The sequence below is a fragment of the Meles meles genome, chromosome 1, assembly GCF_922984935.1.
Source record: "Meles meles chromosome 1, mMelMel3.1 paternal haplotype, whole genome shotgun sequence".
Taxonomy (NCBI): domain Eukaryota; kingdom Metazoa; phylum Chordata; class Mammalia; order Carnivora; family Mustelidae; genus Meles; species Meles meles.
Window position 1 is genome coordinate 200,060,382 of NC_060066.1, and position 12,664 is coordinate 200,073,045.

At 36.6% G+C, this 12,664-nt stretch overlaps 1 protein-coding gene across 5 annotated transcripts in view; it reads left to right on the forward strand.

The window, feature by feature from the left end:
• The window catches only part of HNRNPR (heterogeneous nuclear ribonucleoprotein R), a 33,532-nt gene extending 24,025 nt beyond the window's left edge, over positions 1-9,507 (forward strand). For 3 of the 5 annotated variants that reach the window (XM_046007576.1, XM_046007545.1, XM_046007555.1), the window contains 4 exons: positions 907-1,121; positions 5,828-5,977; positions 7,952-8,073; positions 8,212-9,507. In XM_046007576.1, the coding sequence (XP_045863532.1) occupies positions 907-1,121; positions 5,828-5,977; positions 7,952-8,073; positions 8,212-8,824 (1,100 nt within the window). In that variant the 3' untranslated portion in view covers positions 8,825-9,507. The remainder of the gene's footprint in view (positions 1-906; positions 1,122-5,827; positions 5,978-7,951; positions 8,074-8,211) is intronic. The other 2 variants (XM_046007566.1, XM_046007584.1) reach the window with 1 other exon arrangement.
• The last annotated feature ends 3,157 nt before the right edge of the window (positions 9,508-12,664 follow it).

The following is a 12,664-nucleotide window of genomic DNA, read 5'->3' on the forward strand; positions in this document are numbered from 1 at the left end:
AGAATTTCTGGCTTGAGAACCAGGAGATGGTCCTATTTATTAGGTAGGGAAGTAGAGAAGACACATTCAGGGAGTGGTAACTGTGATTTTGGACATGCTAAATTTGAAATGTCTTTAAGTCTGGGTTAGAAATAAAATGTAAGCATTCTTAAGGAGATAGATAGCTTCTAAAAGTACAGACTAGCTGATACTACCTAGAAACAACATGTGTGGAAAGATGAGAACACAGGACTAAGACCACCAATATTTAGCAATCATTTTCTTTTTTTTTTTTTTTAAGATTTTATTTATTTGTTTGAGAGAGAGCATGAGAGATTCAGCATGAGCTGGGGGTGAGGGGCAGAGGAAGAGGGAGAGAGAGAAGCAGACTCCCCGCTGAGCAGGGAGCTCGACGTGGGGCATGATCCCAGGACCTCGGGACCACGGCCGACTGAAGGCAGACGCTTAACAGAGCCACCCAGGTGCCCCAGCAATCATTTTCATTCTTGGTAAAAGCAGTAACTTTTAAGTTAGAGCCAAGGATGATTTTTGGTTATGATTACTTGGTTGAATGTAAATTCCTTTGAATTTATATTAATAATTTGGTTTTTAAATTCCTTGGTTTCATAAATTGTAAGGTCTTGTTATATCAAACACTCTAAAACATGGTATCATGTTATACATCAGAATACAGTAACTGGACCTGTTGTTTATGGCTGTACCCTCAGAACCCTGAAAAAATTTAAAAGGAACATAAAATACTGTTTCACAATCCATATCTAACAATGCTGATTTAATTGTCCACTAGGTAATTAGGGAATCATTTTGAGGCTTCTTCAATATTTTTTGCTCTTCGGCAAATGGATTTAGGTCTGCCTAACCGCTAGATGTGTGGTGGATGCTTTTGGCTTATATATCTGGCTGTTGGTTTAACAGAGGGTTTGGTGGACGTTATTCTCTATCATCAACCCGATGACAAAAAGAAGAATCGGGGGTTCTGCTTCCTTGAATATGAGGATCACAAGTCAGCAGCACAAGCCAGACGCCGGCTGATGAGTGGAAAAGTAAAAGTATGGGGAAATGTAGTTACAGTTGAATGGGCTGACCCTGTGGAAGAACCAGATCCAGAAGTCATGGCTAAGGTAAATGCAGTTGCTTGGGATGGGGGTGAGATGATTATTTAAATTTTGTACTCCAATAAAGCTCAACTTTTAAAAGTTATATGATAAATACAGTTTATAGCTCTTGATCTTAATTCTAGGATCTGCTTTAATACCAAAGTTAACAGTCTGTCTTGGTATTTAGAAATTTCTATTAATCATCCCTTTCCCTGGAGATTAAATGTGCAAAAGGACCTGAAGTGAAATTGTTTTAAGTATGTCCATCAGCATTGAGAATTTGCTTAGGGCTAGGAGCTAGGAAGGATACAGAGGTTTAAAAAAAAGAGAGGTCTTACTGAATACGGACAGAAGTAATGTTTTTTGGAGATTATGAATTGCAGTCTTCATTGACCATAGTAAGACTTTTATTACATGGCCATTGATAATTTATTTAGATTTATAGCTGATTTTTCTATTTCCTTTTTTTTAAATTTAATGATTACGTTCCCTTAAGACTGTCATCTCCGTGAAGAAAGGCAGAGGGTTATCGTGTTTGCTCTCATGTGGTGGTGGCAAAATATGCATGGCAGGTCCTGTGGCAGGCCCTCACTTTCCTCCTAAGCCTTCTACTCCGGTTGTCATGATCCCTGCCTGGTAAATAATGGTGCCATGAGGCTTGATTGTTAGGCTTTCCCTTCAGGTGACTGCTGGAATTGAAGGGACTTATCAGAGTTGCATCTCTGCTGATCTTAGTGAATTTCTGAGTATCTTGGTGTGTGTCTCTTCCCTTCTTGGTGAGGCAACAACTCTGTAATGACCATAAATTGGTAGTTGAATTCTCCTTGACTGGGAAGTCTTCCTCTAAAGCTTTTTATTCCAGGTTCTGAGCAAGTAATCTTCACTCCAATTAGTTTGGAGGAGAGCCCCAGTTTATACTAGTGTGAACAAGTTTTATAGGCAAAGTCATCTTTGGATTAGAGAAGATCCACAGAGAATGAACCAGAGAGGCTCTCAGATGTGCTGCTCAGTGTCCTTTTCTTGTATTCCTTGAATGGATTTGTGTTAAGGAAAGGACTAGGAATTTAAATAGCTCTGATTTTTTTTATTTTTATTTTTTACTAACTTGATTTTAATTCCATTTGTTTCTTCTAATATAATTAATTGTGACTTTGGGCAAACCTATTGAACTTGGATGTCCTCTATTTTATTGGAGTTGGATAAATCTCTTTAGCACCCTTACAATTTAGAACTGTCTTGTAGAAACAGTAGAGTTTATATTGCTTTTTCTGTAAAAACATGTTTAAAATAGCAGTATAGATATATTACACATTATAAGAGGTGAATAAAATTCACAGAGAATCTGAAGTGTAGTTTGGCTGGTGATTTGTTCATCAACACTTTTCACATACCTCTTAATAACCTTTTAGAATGAAGTGCATCCTAAACTTTATAGGGTTAGAAAACCTCAACATTTTATTCTAGGAACTATTCTTCCTAGATCATAAACAACATTCAGAATGAAAAAGAGGCCTCTACAAATTTGCATAATACCGACTGAGTAAATTTGATTGACTAATACTGATTCCTTTATTGTTTTCTAAAGTGGAGGGTGGGTGTTCTACCCTTCTGCTCTTAACATTATCAGTGTTCTAATTCATACAAGATTTTTTGCCAAGTTGGGTCAGTTTTATAATCAACCGAAACCTAAGAGCCTATATTTCTTAAAGGGACTTTTTTCCTGTTGAATGTTTTAAGCATACTTTCAACAAGTAATTTTTATATCGTATGTTTTTCATCTCGAAAAAGAAAAAAAGATCTGTGTTGAGTTAAAAAAAAAAAAAGTAAATAAACCAACTGAGGCCTGCATAATGTAGAGTTTGGCCTCTGTGACAACACTGAAAATGAAGAGGGTAGAGATGGAGGTGGACAGTGTTCGAGTCCCCCCCTTGAAGTAATACCTTCCCCCAAATAATTTTTATTCATATATTCTTTATCTGAGGAAACAGTTTATTCACCGGGTGTGTTAATTTTTTTCTTTGAATAATAATGATTTTTGGTTCAAAAATCAAAATTACACAGAAAGGTATAGATTAAAGAAGTCCGACCTCGGCACGCCTGGGTGGCTCAGTCGGTTAAGTGGCTGCCTTCAGCTCAGGTCATGATCCCAGGGTCCTGGGATATAGCCCCGCATCGGGCTCCCGGCTCAGCGGAGAGCCTGCTTCTCCCTCTCCCTCTGCCTGCTGCTCTGTCTACTTGTGCTTTCTCTGTATCTCTCTGTCAAATAAGTAAATAAAATCTTTAAAAAAAAAAAGTCCCACCTCTACCTAGCTCCATCTACTGTATTCTCGTTCTCAGTACACACCCAGTTTTCGTAGTCTCTGGTTTATTCTTTTAGTATTTCCTTAGACAGATACAGGCAAATATATTCCTACTTTCCTGACTTTTTACATCATGGGTACAGGTAACCTGCATTCACTGATCTATATTTGCTTTATTCAGTGTCGTAGTTCATTAGCTCTAAGGTGGTGTATCACTATTAAGTGTTCCAATTAAATTTTGAAACAGTGCTTGCATGTCACATTAACTGTAAGTTGGATTCCCATTTCGGAGATGTAAAAGAGGAAAAAAATGTCTTACCAACAGTGTGTCTTGGTGGTTTCTTCATATCTGCTCTTGGAGCACATCCTCATTTTTTATGGCTACATAATATTCCACTGTGTGGGTATACAATACTGTATTCAGCTGGTTGGGCAGAGTTTCTAATCTTTCATTGTAACAATATTATAGTGAAAGAGCTTGTATCTTGTCAGTTGAGAAAAGTGCAGATATATCTGTAGGATAGATTCTCAGAGAATTGTGGGCCACAGAGTACATGCATCTGCAGTTACTGTGAAATGTTTTTGTATTATTGTAAAATATTGCCGTGCTCCCCTGTACTGTTTCATCCTCCCACCAGCAAAATACAAGAGGCCCACTTTCCTCATCCTTGTCAAAATAGTGTGTAATATTTTTGGATTTTGCCAGTCTGGTAAATGGTATATCTCAAAGCTGTTATGATTTACTTCTCTTACTATGCATGGGTTTAAGTTTTTAATATGTTGAAGGGCCATTTGTGTTTCTTTGTATGAACCTTGTATTCATGAATTTTGCATGTCTTTTATTCAGTTTTCCATTGAGCTTTTTCTTATTTTCTGGAGCTCTGATATTTAAAAAATGGAGGTTAACTCTTTGTGATAGGAGTCAGTTGTCTTTTGGCTTCCCTTCTGGCATTTATTTCCATTTATTTCTAGTAGTGAATTCTACCACTCCTTTATATAATAGCTTTTATTTTATTTTAAGATTGTATTTATTTATTTGACAGACAGAGATCACAAGTAGGCAGAGAGGCAGACAGAGGAAGAGGGGGAAGCATAGTTCCCCGCGGAGCAGAGAGCCTGATGCGGGCCTCGATCCCAGGACCCTGAGATCATGACCTGAGCGGAAGGCAGCCGCTTAACCCACTGAGCCACTCAGGCACCCCTATAATAGCTTCTAAATTATAAAGCCTTCCTTGGAGCAATGTTATGTAAAGGAATTACCTTTATCTTTCTTTCTTTCAAGATTTTATTTATTTATTTGACAGAGGGAGAGAGAGCACATGGGCACGTACAGGCAGAGGGAGTGGCAGGCAGAGGGCGAGGAAGAGTGGGGCTCAATCCCAGGACCCTTGGATCAGGGCCTTTGCGGAAGGCAGACGGTTAACCATCTGAGCCATCCAGGCGCCCCACCTTTATTTTCTTTTAATATTTTTCAGACTCTCCCCCATCTCCACCCCTTTTTAAATTTTTGATCTATTTGGAGTTTACCCTGGTATGTAGTCTGAGGTATGAATCCAACTTTTTTTTTTTAAGATTTTATTTTTAAGTAATCGTCACACCCAGTGTGGGGCTCGAGCTCACAACCCTGAGATCAAGAGTCACATGCCCCTCTGACTGAGCCAGCCAGGCACCCCCGACTTTTAGTTTTATTCAGGTGAACACTATACTGTTTCAGTGATTTAAGCATTATAGTTTGTTATATCTGGTAGGGCTAGTCTCCAATTTTTTTTTTCCTGACTATTCTTGTTTATTTTTTTGTATGAACTTTAGAATTAGCTTAATTACTCAGGGATTAATTACTAATTACTCAGGGATTAATTACTGCAGGGAGCAAAACCCCAGAACATATTGTTTAAGTTGGTACTCAGGGACCTGTTAAATTTGTGAATTAACTTAGTAATTATCTCTTGGTTCCTTGAAGGTTCTGTTCACAGTGTTAGGTACTTTATTTTTACTTATTTTTTTTTTAGAATTTAGTTTTAAAGATTTTATTTACTTATTTATTTGACACAGAGAGAGAGTGAACATAAGGCGGGGGCAGCAGATGGAGAGGGAGAAGCAGGCTCCCTACTGAGCAGAGAGCCCGATGTGGGGCTCAGTCCCAGCACCCTGGGATCATGAACTGAGCCAAAGGCAGGCACTTAACCGGCTGAGCCACACAGGTGCCCCAGTGCTAGTTATAGGGCAGGAGAAGGAACCGATAATCTATATAAATTGGTAACTGACAGAATAATTTTCTTGGCAATTTTTATGCCTTCTGTGATGTACCTTTATTATTTAATGTTTTTGAGAAGGAAAGCCTGCTGTGAAGTTAGGAAGAAATACTTTAACATAAGACTTCAGCAAAAAATTAGTAGCCAATGCCAGTTTTTTTTGTATTTGTTGTATTAGGTGAAAGTTTTATTTGTGAGAAACTTGGCTACTACAGTGACAGAAGAAATATTGGAAAAGTCATTTTCTGAATTTGGAAAACTCGAACGAGTGAAGAAGTTGAAAGATTATGCATTTGTTCATTTTGAAGACAGAGGAGCAGCTGTTAAGGTAGAAATTTGAAATTTTGCTTCTTGATATTTGAATTTTGTTGAGACTAGCTAAACACATAAAATGACTTTAAAAACTGAAATAAAATTGGTTTTCAGCTTTTGCCGAACTCTGGAACTTACTTTTAATAATCTGTGAAGTGGTAGTAGTGTAACAAGTAAGATTTCATATTTCAAAGCCTGATTATTACTAACTGGGTTTGTGACTTCAGGCAAGTTATTTTTAATCTCTATATTGTTTTTGTAAGCGTAATATTTGATAGCATTATGCCCTAGAAATATTATAAGGTGTAGGAATTAGCTGCTGTAAATGGCAAACAGGTAATGAATCGTATTATAACTGCTTTGTTTACCTTATTTTGTGGACCTGTGAAAGACCAGAGCAGTGTGACTTCTCACACAGCACGACCTACTGAGTTCACCAGATGTGTGCTGAGAGAGTGCTTATCCTTCATAGATCTGCCTTTCTTCAGTCATTGCGGAATTCTAGTAGTATTAGCTGCGTTGCTGGTTTCAGTAGTTGTTAGAGATACTTCTTGCATATAATAGTCAATTTGATGCTAGTAATGAAAAGTGTGAAAGCATTTTGTGTGGTGGCTAGAGGGTAAAACCTGAATACCTGTGCTGTTTTCTGCCAGTATCTTCCATGTGAAATTGGTAGTTTCTTGTTCCTCTTTCCCAACAAAGAAGACAAAACACTAACAGAAGTTTTGTATTTGGGAAGTTAGGTTGAGAATCCTCAGTGACTCACTCAGGCCTGGTCCTTCTTCAGCATGGTCTGTTGGAGTGGGGCCCCCTCTAATTTGAGCAGTTTCTGTTTCCTGCCCAGGATATTTGCTTTAAACCGTGCCTTATAGAATCTTTGTGTTAGTTAGAATTTATTGGTTTGCTTTTTGATGAAAGCTAATTAGTGAGACAGCATTGCTTATAAAATTCACAGCTTAGTACAGAATTTAATGCTTGGTTTCTGAAATTGCATGATATGAAACACGGATAACTAATTTATACCTTCTAAGTATTGTTTCTCATTCAGTTGTTACTAAATAACTCGTCTCTATTTGAAAAGAAGTATAAAAACTGGTAGGGGGGTTTGCCAGAGAGGTCTGTGAAATTACAAAATGTGTCAGCAACTGGGAAACTTCTATGGACTTAGTTGCTTTAGGTGAAGGTGTGGTCATGGGGAGCAGTTAGCAGGTGGAAGAGGACTGATGTAATCTTTGTCTAGTTGCTTGTAAATCTCTGAATGTTCTTTATGGATAGAACATTTTATTCCATTTGTCCAGAGTGGAAAAGATGGTGTAGGGAAGCAGAAAGGCTGTGGCAAGGAGGTGTGATATTTTGTTACTGAGTTACTTGAACTTGGATGTATGGCAGAGGCTGTTAGGTGGAACAACACAGATAAAGGGACTAGAGCATAGGATGCTTTCGATTACTGCTCTCCCGGTGAATACTCAGGCTTCATTAGTCCGTGTCTTTTCTAGGTCTTGGTCAGTATCTTGTTCATTTTCACTGATAACCTCATTCAGTAACCTCATTTGCCTTTCAGATCTTTAAGATTTTTATGGAAGAGCAGTTTCAGATTTACATGTTGAATGCCTTGTTTTAAAATTTGAGTCTTGAAAAGTTTGTATTAAATATGGCATTTCCCAGATGTGGATTTGCTTTTTTGTTACGGCTCAACCTTGAGGGGTTAGTTATTTGGAATTAAGGTGGCTCTGAATGCCCTTCCAGCTTTTTAAATGTAAGAGTCGGACATCAGCTTTGTTTTCAATATAATTTACACGTAAGAAGGTAAGATGGAGGGAAATAAATACTTTGTATTTTTTGCTTTGTGGCTAGATTCTTTTGCCAGTTAAAATAGTTGTGAAGTAAATTGTTTATTAATTGTATTAATTGGCAGGGTATGTCTATGTAATTATGTTTTAAAGTTCTATTTTTACAGGTAAAATAAATTTCTTTTTGTAATTTTGTGTAGGCCATGGATGAAATGAATGGCAAGGAGATAGAAGGGGAAGAAATTGAAATAGTCTTAGCCAAGCCACCAGACAAGAAAAGGAAAGAGCGCCAAGCTGCTAGACAGGCTTCCAGAAGCACTGCGTGAGTCTACATTTTCGTAGATACATCTCGGAACAAAGAATAAGTTGGTAATAGAGATCAACTTAATAAAAAAATTCAGGAATAGACTTGAAGCAAGCTAATTTGTTTTTTTCTTTTCTCCCTTCCCTCCATTGCTAGGTATGAAGATTATTACTATCACCCTCCTCCTCGTATGCCACCTCCAATTAGAGGTCGGGGTCGTGGTGGGGGGAGAGGTGGATATGGCTACCCTCCAGATTACTATGGCTATGAAGATTACTATGATGATTACTATGGTTATGATTATCACGACTATCGTGGAGGCTATGAAGATCCCTACTACGGCTATGATGATGGCTATGCAGTAAGAGGAAGAGGAGGAGGAAGGGGAGGGCGAGGTGCTCCACCACCACCAAGGGGGCGGGGAGCACCACCTCCAAGAGGTAGAGCTGGCTATTCACAGAGGGGGGCACCTTTGGGACCACCAAGAGGCTCTAGGGGTGGCAGAGGGGGTCCTGCACAACAGCAGAGAGGCCGTGGTTCCCGTGGATCTCGGGGCAATCGTGGGGGCAATGTAGGAGGCAAGAGAAAGGCAGATGGGTACAACCAACCTGATTCCAAGCGCCGTCAGACCAACAACCAACAGAACTGGGGTTCCCAACCCATCGCTCAGCAGCCGCTTCAGCAAGGTGGTGACTATTCTGGTAACTATGGTTACAATAATGACAACCAGGAATTTTATCAGGATACTTATGGGCAACAGTGGAAATAGACAAGTGAGGGCTTGAAAATGATATTGGCAAGATCCGATTGGCTCTAGATCTACATTCTTCAAAAAAAAATTGGCTTAACTGTTTCATCTTTAAGTAGCAGTTTGCTGCCATTTGTATTGGGCTGAAGAAATCACTATTGTATATATACTCAAGTCTTTTTATTTTTTTTCCTCTTTTCATAAATGCTCTTGGACATTATTGGGCTTGCAGAGTTCCCTTATTCTGGGGGTTACAATGCTTTTATCGTTTCAGGCTTCATTTTAGCTTCAAAAACAAGCTGAGCACACTGTTAAATCATGATTTTGCAGAACCTTTGGTTTTGGACAGTTTCATTTTTTTGGATTTGGGCTAGATTACATAGGAGTATGGAGTATGCTGTAAATAAAAATCCAAGCTAGTGCTTTGTCTTAGTAGTTTTAAGAAATTAAAGCAAACAAATTTAAGTTTTCTTGTATTGAAAATAACCTATGATTGTATGTTTTGCATTCCTAGAAGTAGGTTAACTGTGTTTTTAAATTGTTATAACTTCACACCTTTTTGAAATCTGCCCTACAAAATTTGTTTGGCTTAAACGTCAAAGCCGTGACAATTTGTTCTTTGATGTGATTGTATTTCCAATTTCTTGTTCATGTAAGATTTCAATAAAACTAAAAAATCTATTCAAAACATTACCTATTTCAAATTCAATTGTGTCCTAAAACATTATTTTATTCGTAATCCTTTGCAAGGAATATTGTTTTCAAATTATAACTGCCTATGTGAGTGATCAAATTCATGCAAATTTTCTTGTCTATTCCAATATGTATCGTGGCTATCAGACTGAGGATTAGTCTAAATTCTAGTATTTATTTCAAATCGCACTTATTGATTGGTGTTCTCTCATAGTCTCTTCTAATTTTGAAATTTTATCCTTTATTTTTATAAAAACGGGTTCAGAGGCTTTTGAACATTCTTGCAGGCATTGGATAATCTGCGTTAATAAGTAAAATGGGGTTGGGGAAGCAGACTGCAATTTATTTTTGACCCACATTCTTTCTATAAAGGATAATTTGTTGTCTGAAGACCTTATTTGCTGGATAAGTGAATGTATAACAGGAAAAAATGCTAGTACTGTGGCGTCAATTGCACTGCGGACTAGACTTAAATTGTAGTGTACATAATCATGACTACCACTTCAGTTACTGGTTTAGGAATATAATTTCCTATTGCTACGTAAATTTGCTTTGAGAAGCACTCATGCCTTATAAGAGAGGCGTAAAAATATCCACTAGTCATACTTCTGACTTTCTGTTAATATCTCTTTTATTTTTTTACTACCCTCCTGGCTAAATTTTTGTTGGCCGAGTTATAACCTCTATTTCCCTGTTTCCTTTAGAAATTCTCAATTATTATAATGACAGTTTTGCTCGAGAGTAAGAGGAACAAAAGAATCCAAACTTGACAGTGCAGAAATGTCTGGATTACATTCAAATTACCATAAAATTTTCTCTTCCGTTTTACTCCTAGGTGGGTCTAAAATGCTTTAAATTGTAAAAATAAGCCATTTAGGGAGGAATTAAAATGATCACACCTTTATTTTGTGTTTTGTTCCTGTTTGGTGTCTTTTATGACAGGAGTAGTAGATCTCAGGACCGTAAGCCACTTAGTTCCTTACAAGCGTGCTAAGATCATGTTTTGAGTTTCATGACTTCTCTCTTGATTTCAAGTAAGAATAGTATTTACTGATGATAGTCTCTATTTATTTCTCTTTAAAAGTACACTTACTATATAGTGCAGTAAGTTAAAAGACCTTATTAATACTCCTTTTGTGTTTTTGGAAACTCATAAAGGAATTATGTAGTCTGTCCCAAATTAACATGGGTATTTACTTGGTAAAGCTTAGATACAGTAGTTTTTCTTATGCCCATGTATGTAAGTAAAGACACCAAACATTCTTTAAATGTTGCTTTTAAACTTTGAAAATACAATTTGTAGTTATTATAAGTCTAGATTAGACTGAAATCCTGATTTTTCTTGGGAAGAAGAAAGCATCTACAGTAAAATTTGATTTGTTTGTATTTCTTTAAAATTAGATGTTACCAGATACAAAGTTAACCATGAGGAAAATTAGGAATGGGTAAAGAAGTGATTCTGAAAAAGTAATTGATTGTGCTTCCCCTACCCATCCTAAAATAGAAACCCTAGCAAAAACATAAGACTAAAACTTGGGTTCCATGACAAAATCCTTTCCTCTAGTTGCAAATAATATTTTACTCTCACCTATTAAAATATGTCTAAGAGATGTCCCCTAATAATTGCTTTATAGGTTTTTTGTAGCTATTTTATTTCGGAGAAAAACAATTTTTTGAACATTAAGTCTCACTTGAGAGCTTTTTCCCTTGTTGAATCTTGTAGACTCTTGCTGTAGCAGCATGCAGAGAAAATAGATCTGGAGCTTAACTTTTCACAGAAATAAACCTGACAATCTAATCCATAAGCCTGAAAAATGTCCATTCAGGAGGTCTTTATTTTAGATTTTCATTAGGTGCTTTATTTTAATGGATTTTTTTTAATGAGTTCTGGGAAATTTCATTCCCTGCTCTTATGCCATCTTTTTTGTTCCCCAACCTACTTCTTTTGCTTTACTTACGAGCCTGCTACAGTAATGTGTGTTGGGAAATATATTTACTTCATATTGAGGCCAACCTCTTCTTTGTAGGTACCTTCCTGAGACTGACCTAAACATACCCTTTCCCCATAATGGAATGCTAATTTTTATTTGATCACTCATTTATAGCAGTTGCTTAAATGTATGTATTTAAATGACAGTGTTTTAATTTTTTTAAAGCAAAAAAGTTCTAATAAGTTGCCAGATTTCTAATAAATCCAAGTTTATTTGATCAATTGATGTGGAAATTGAGTTGCTACGGTTCTGTAGTTAGTTTTTTTAAGCAAAGAGTTCAGCATAATTGTTTTTGTTTTCTTAGTTACTGGGGTTATTCTGCATAAGAAAGCCCAATGCTTTCTGTTAATAGACAATTTTTCTCTCATTTGAAATCTGACTTAGGAGGTGAACCCTCTTTTTAAAAAGATTAGCATGCATCAAAATAAATTCTATTTTAAATTACAAAAGAGAAGGGACATAAAATTCCATTCCTAGCATAAAGCCACATAATATTCTGGAAACTCATTACATCATTTGCCTCCTGCCCATTTGGATAATCATACCTATGTTTTATTAATTGTGTATTATTTGTAAAATCCAAACCCTTCCAGTAAATACTTGCTATAAGGCTATTACTTGTCAATTGTAAAGAGTTTTACATTTGTTAAAATTTGCAGTTTTGATTTTTCAAAGAGAATTTTATTATACTGAGCTATCCAGTATTCTTAAAGAAAACCAACTGAAGTATGTAAAGAAATGTTAATGTTGTCCCTTTTTGTGTGGCATCTCTTAAGTGAGCAGCTAAGAAAAAGCCTTATAGAAAGAGTGTACTGGATTTATAAGTGTGTTTATGTTTCTCTAAGAATGGGAGCTTCTGTTAACTTAGTTCTCAGTAAGCCTGTGGATTGGGTGACTGACTAGAGAATTCAGAATGACAAATCCACTAACCAAGCATGCTTACTTTTGTGCTAGTAGTATGTGAATTAGTTCTGAATTTTGAAATGCAAACACCAAGCCTTAAAAATACTGCATATTTAATGTATTTGGTCTGTAATGAATATAAATATTTAATTTGAAGTAGTTACTGTTAATCTTTCTAGAATAGTTTTTTTTTCTTTTTAAATATATATACTTATGTAATTTTTATTTAGAGGTTACCAGAAGCTCTGGGTTTTTTGTTTTGTTTTGTTTTTGT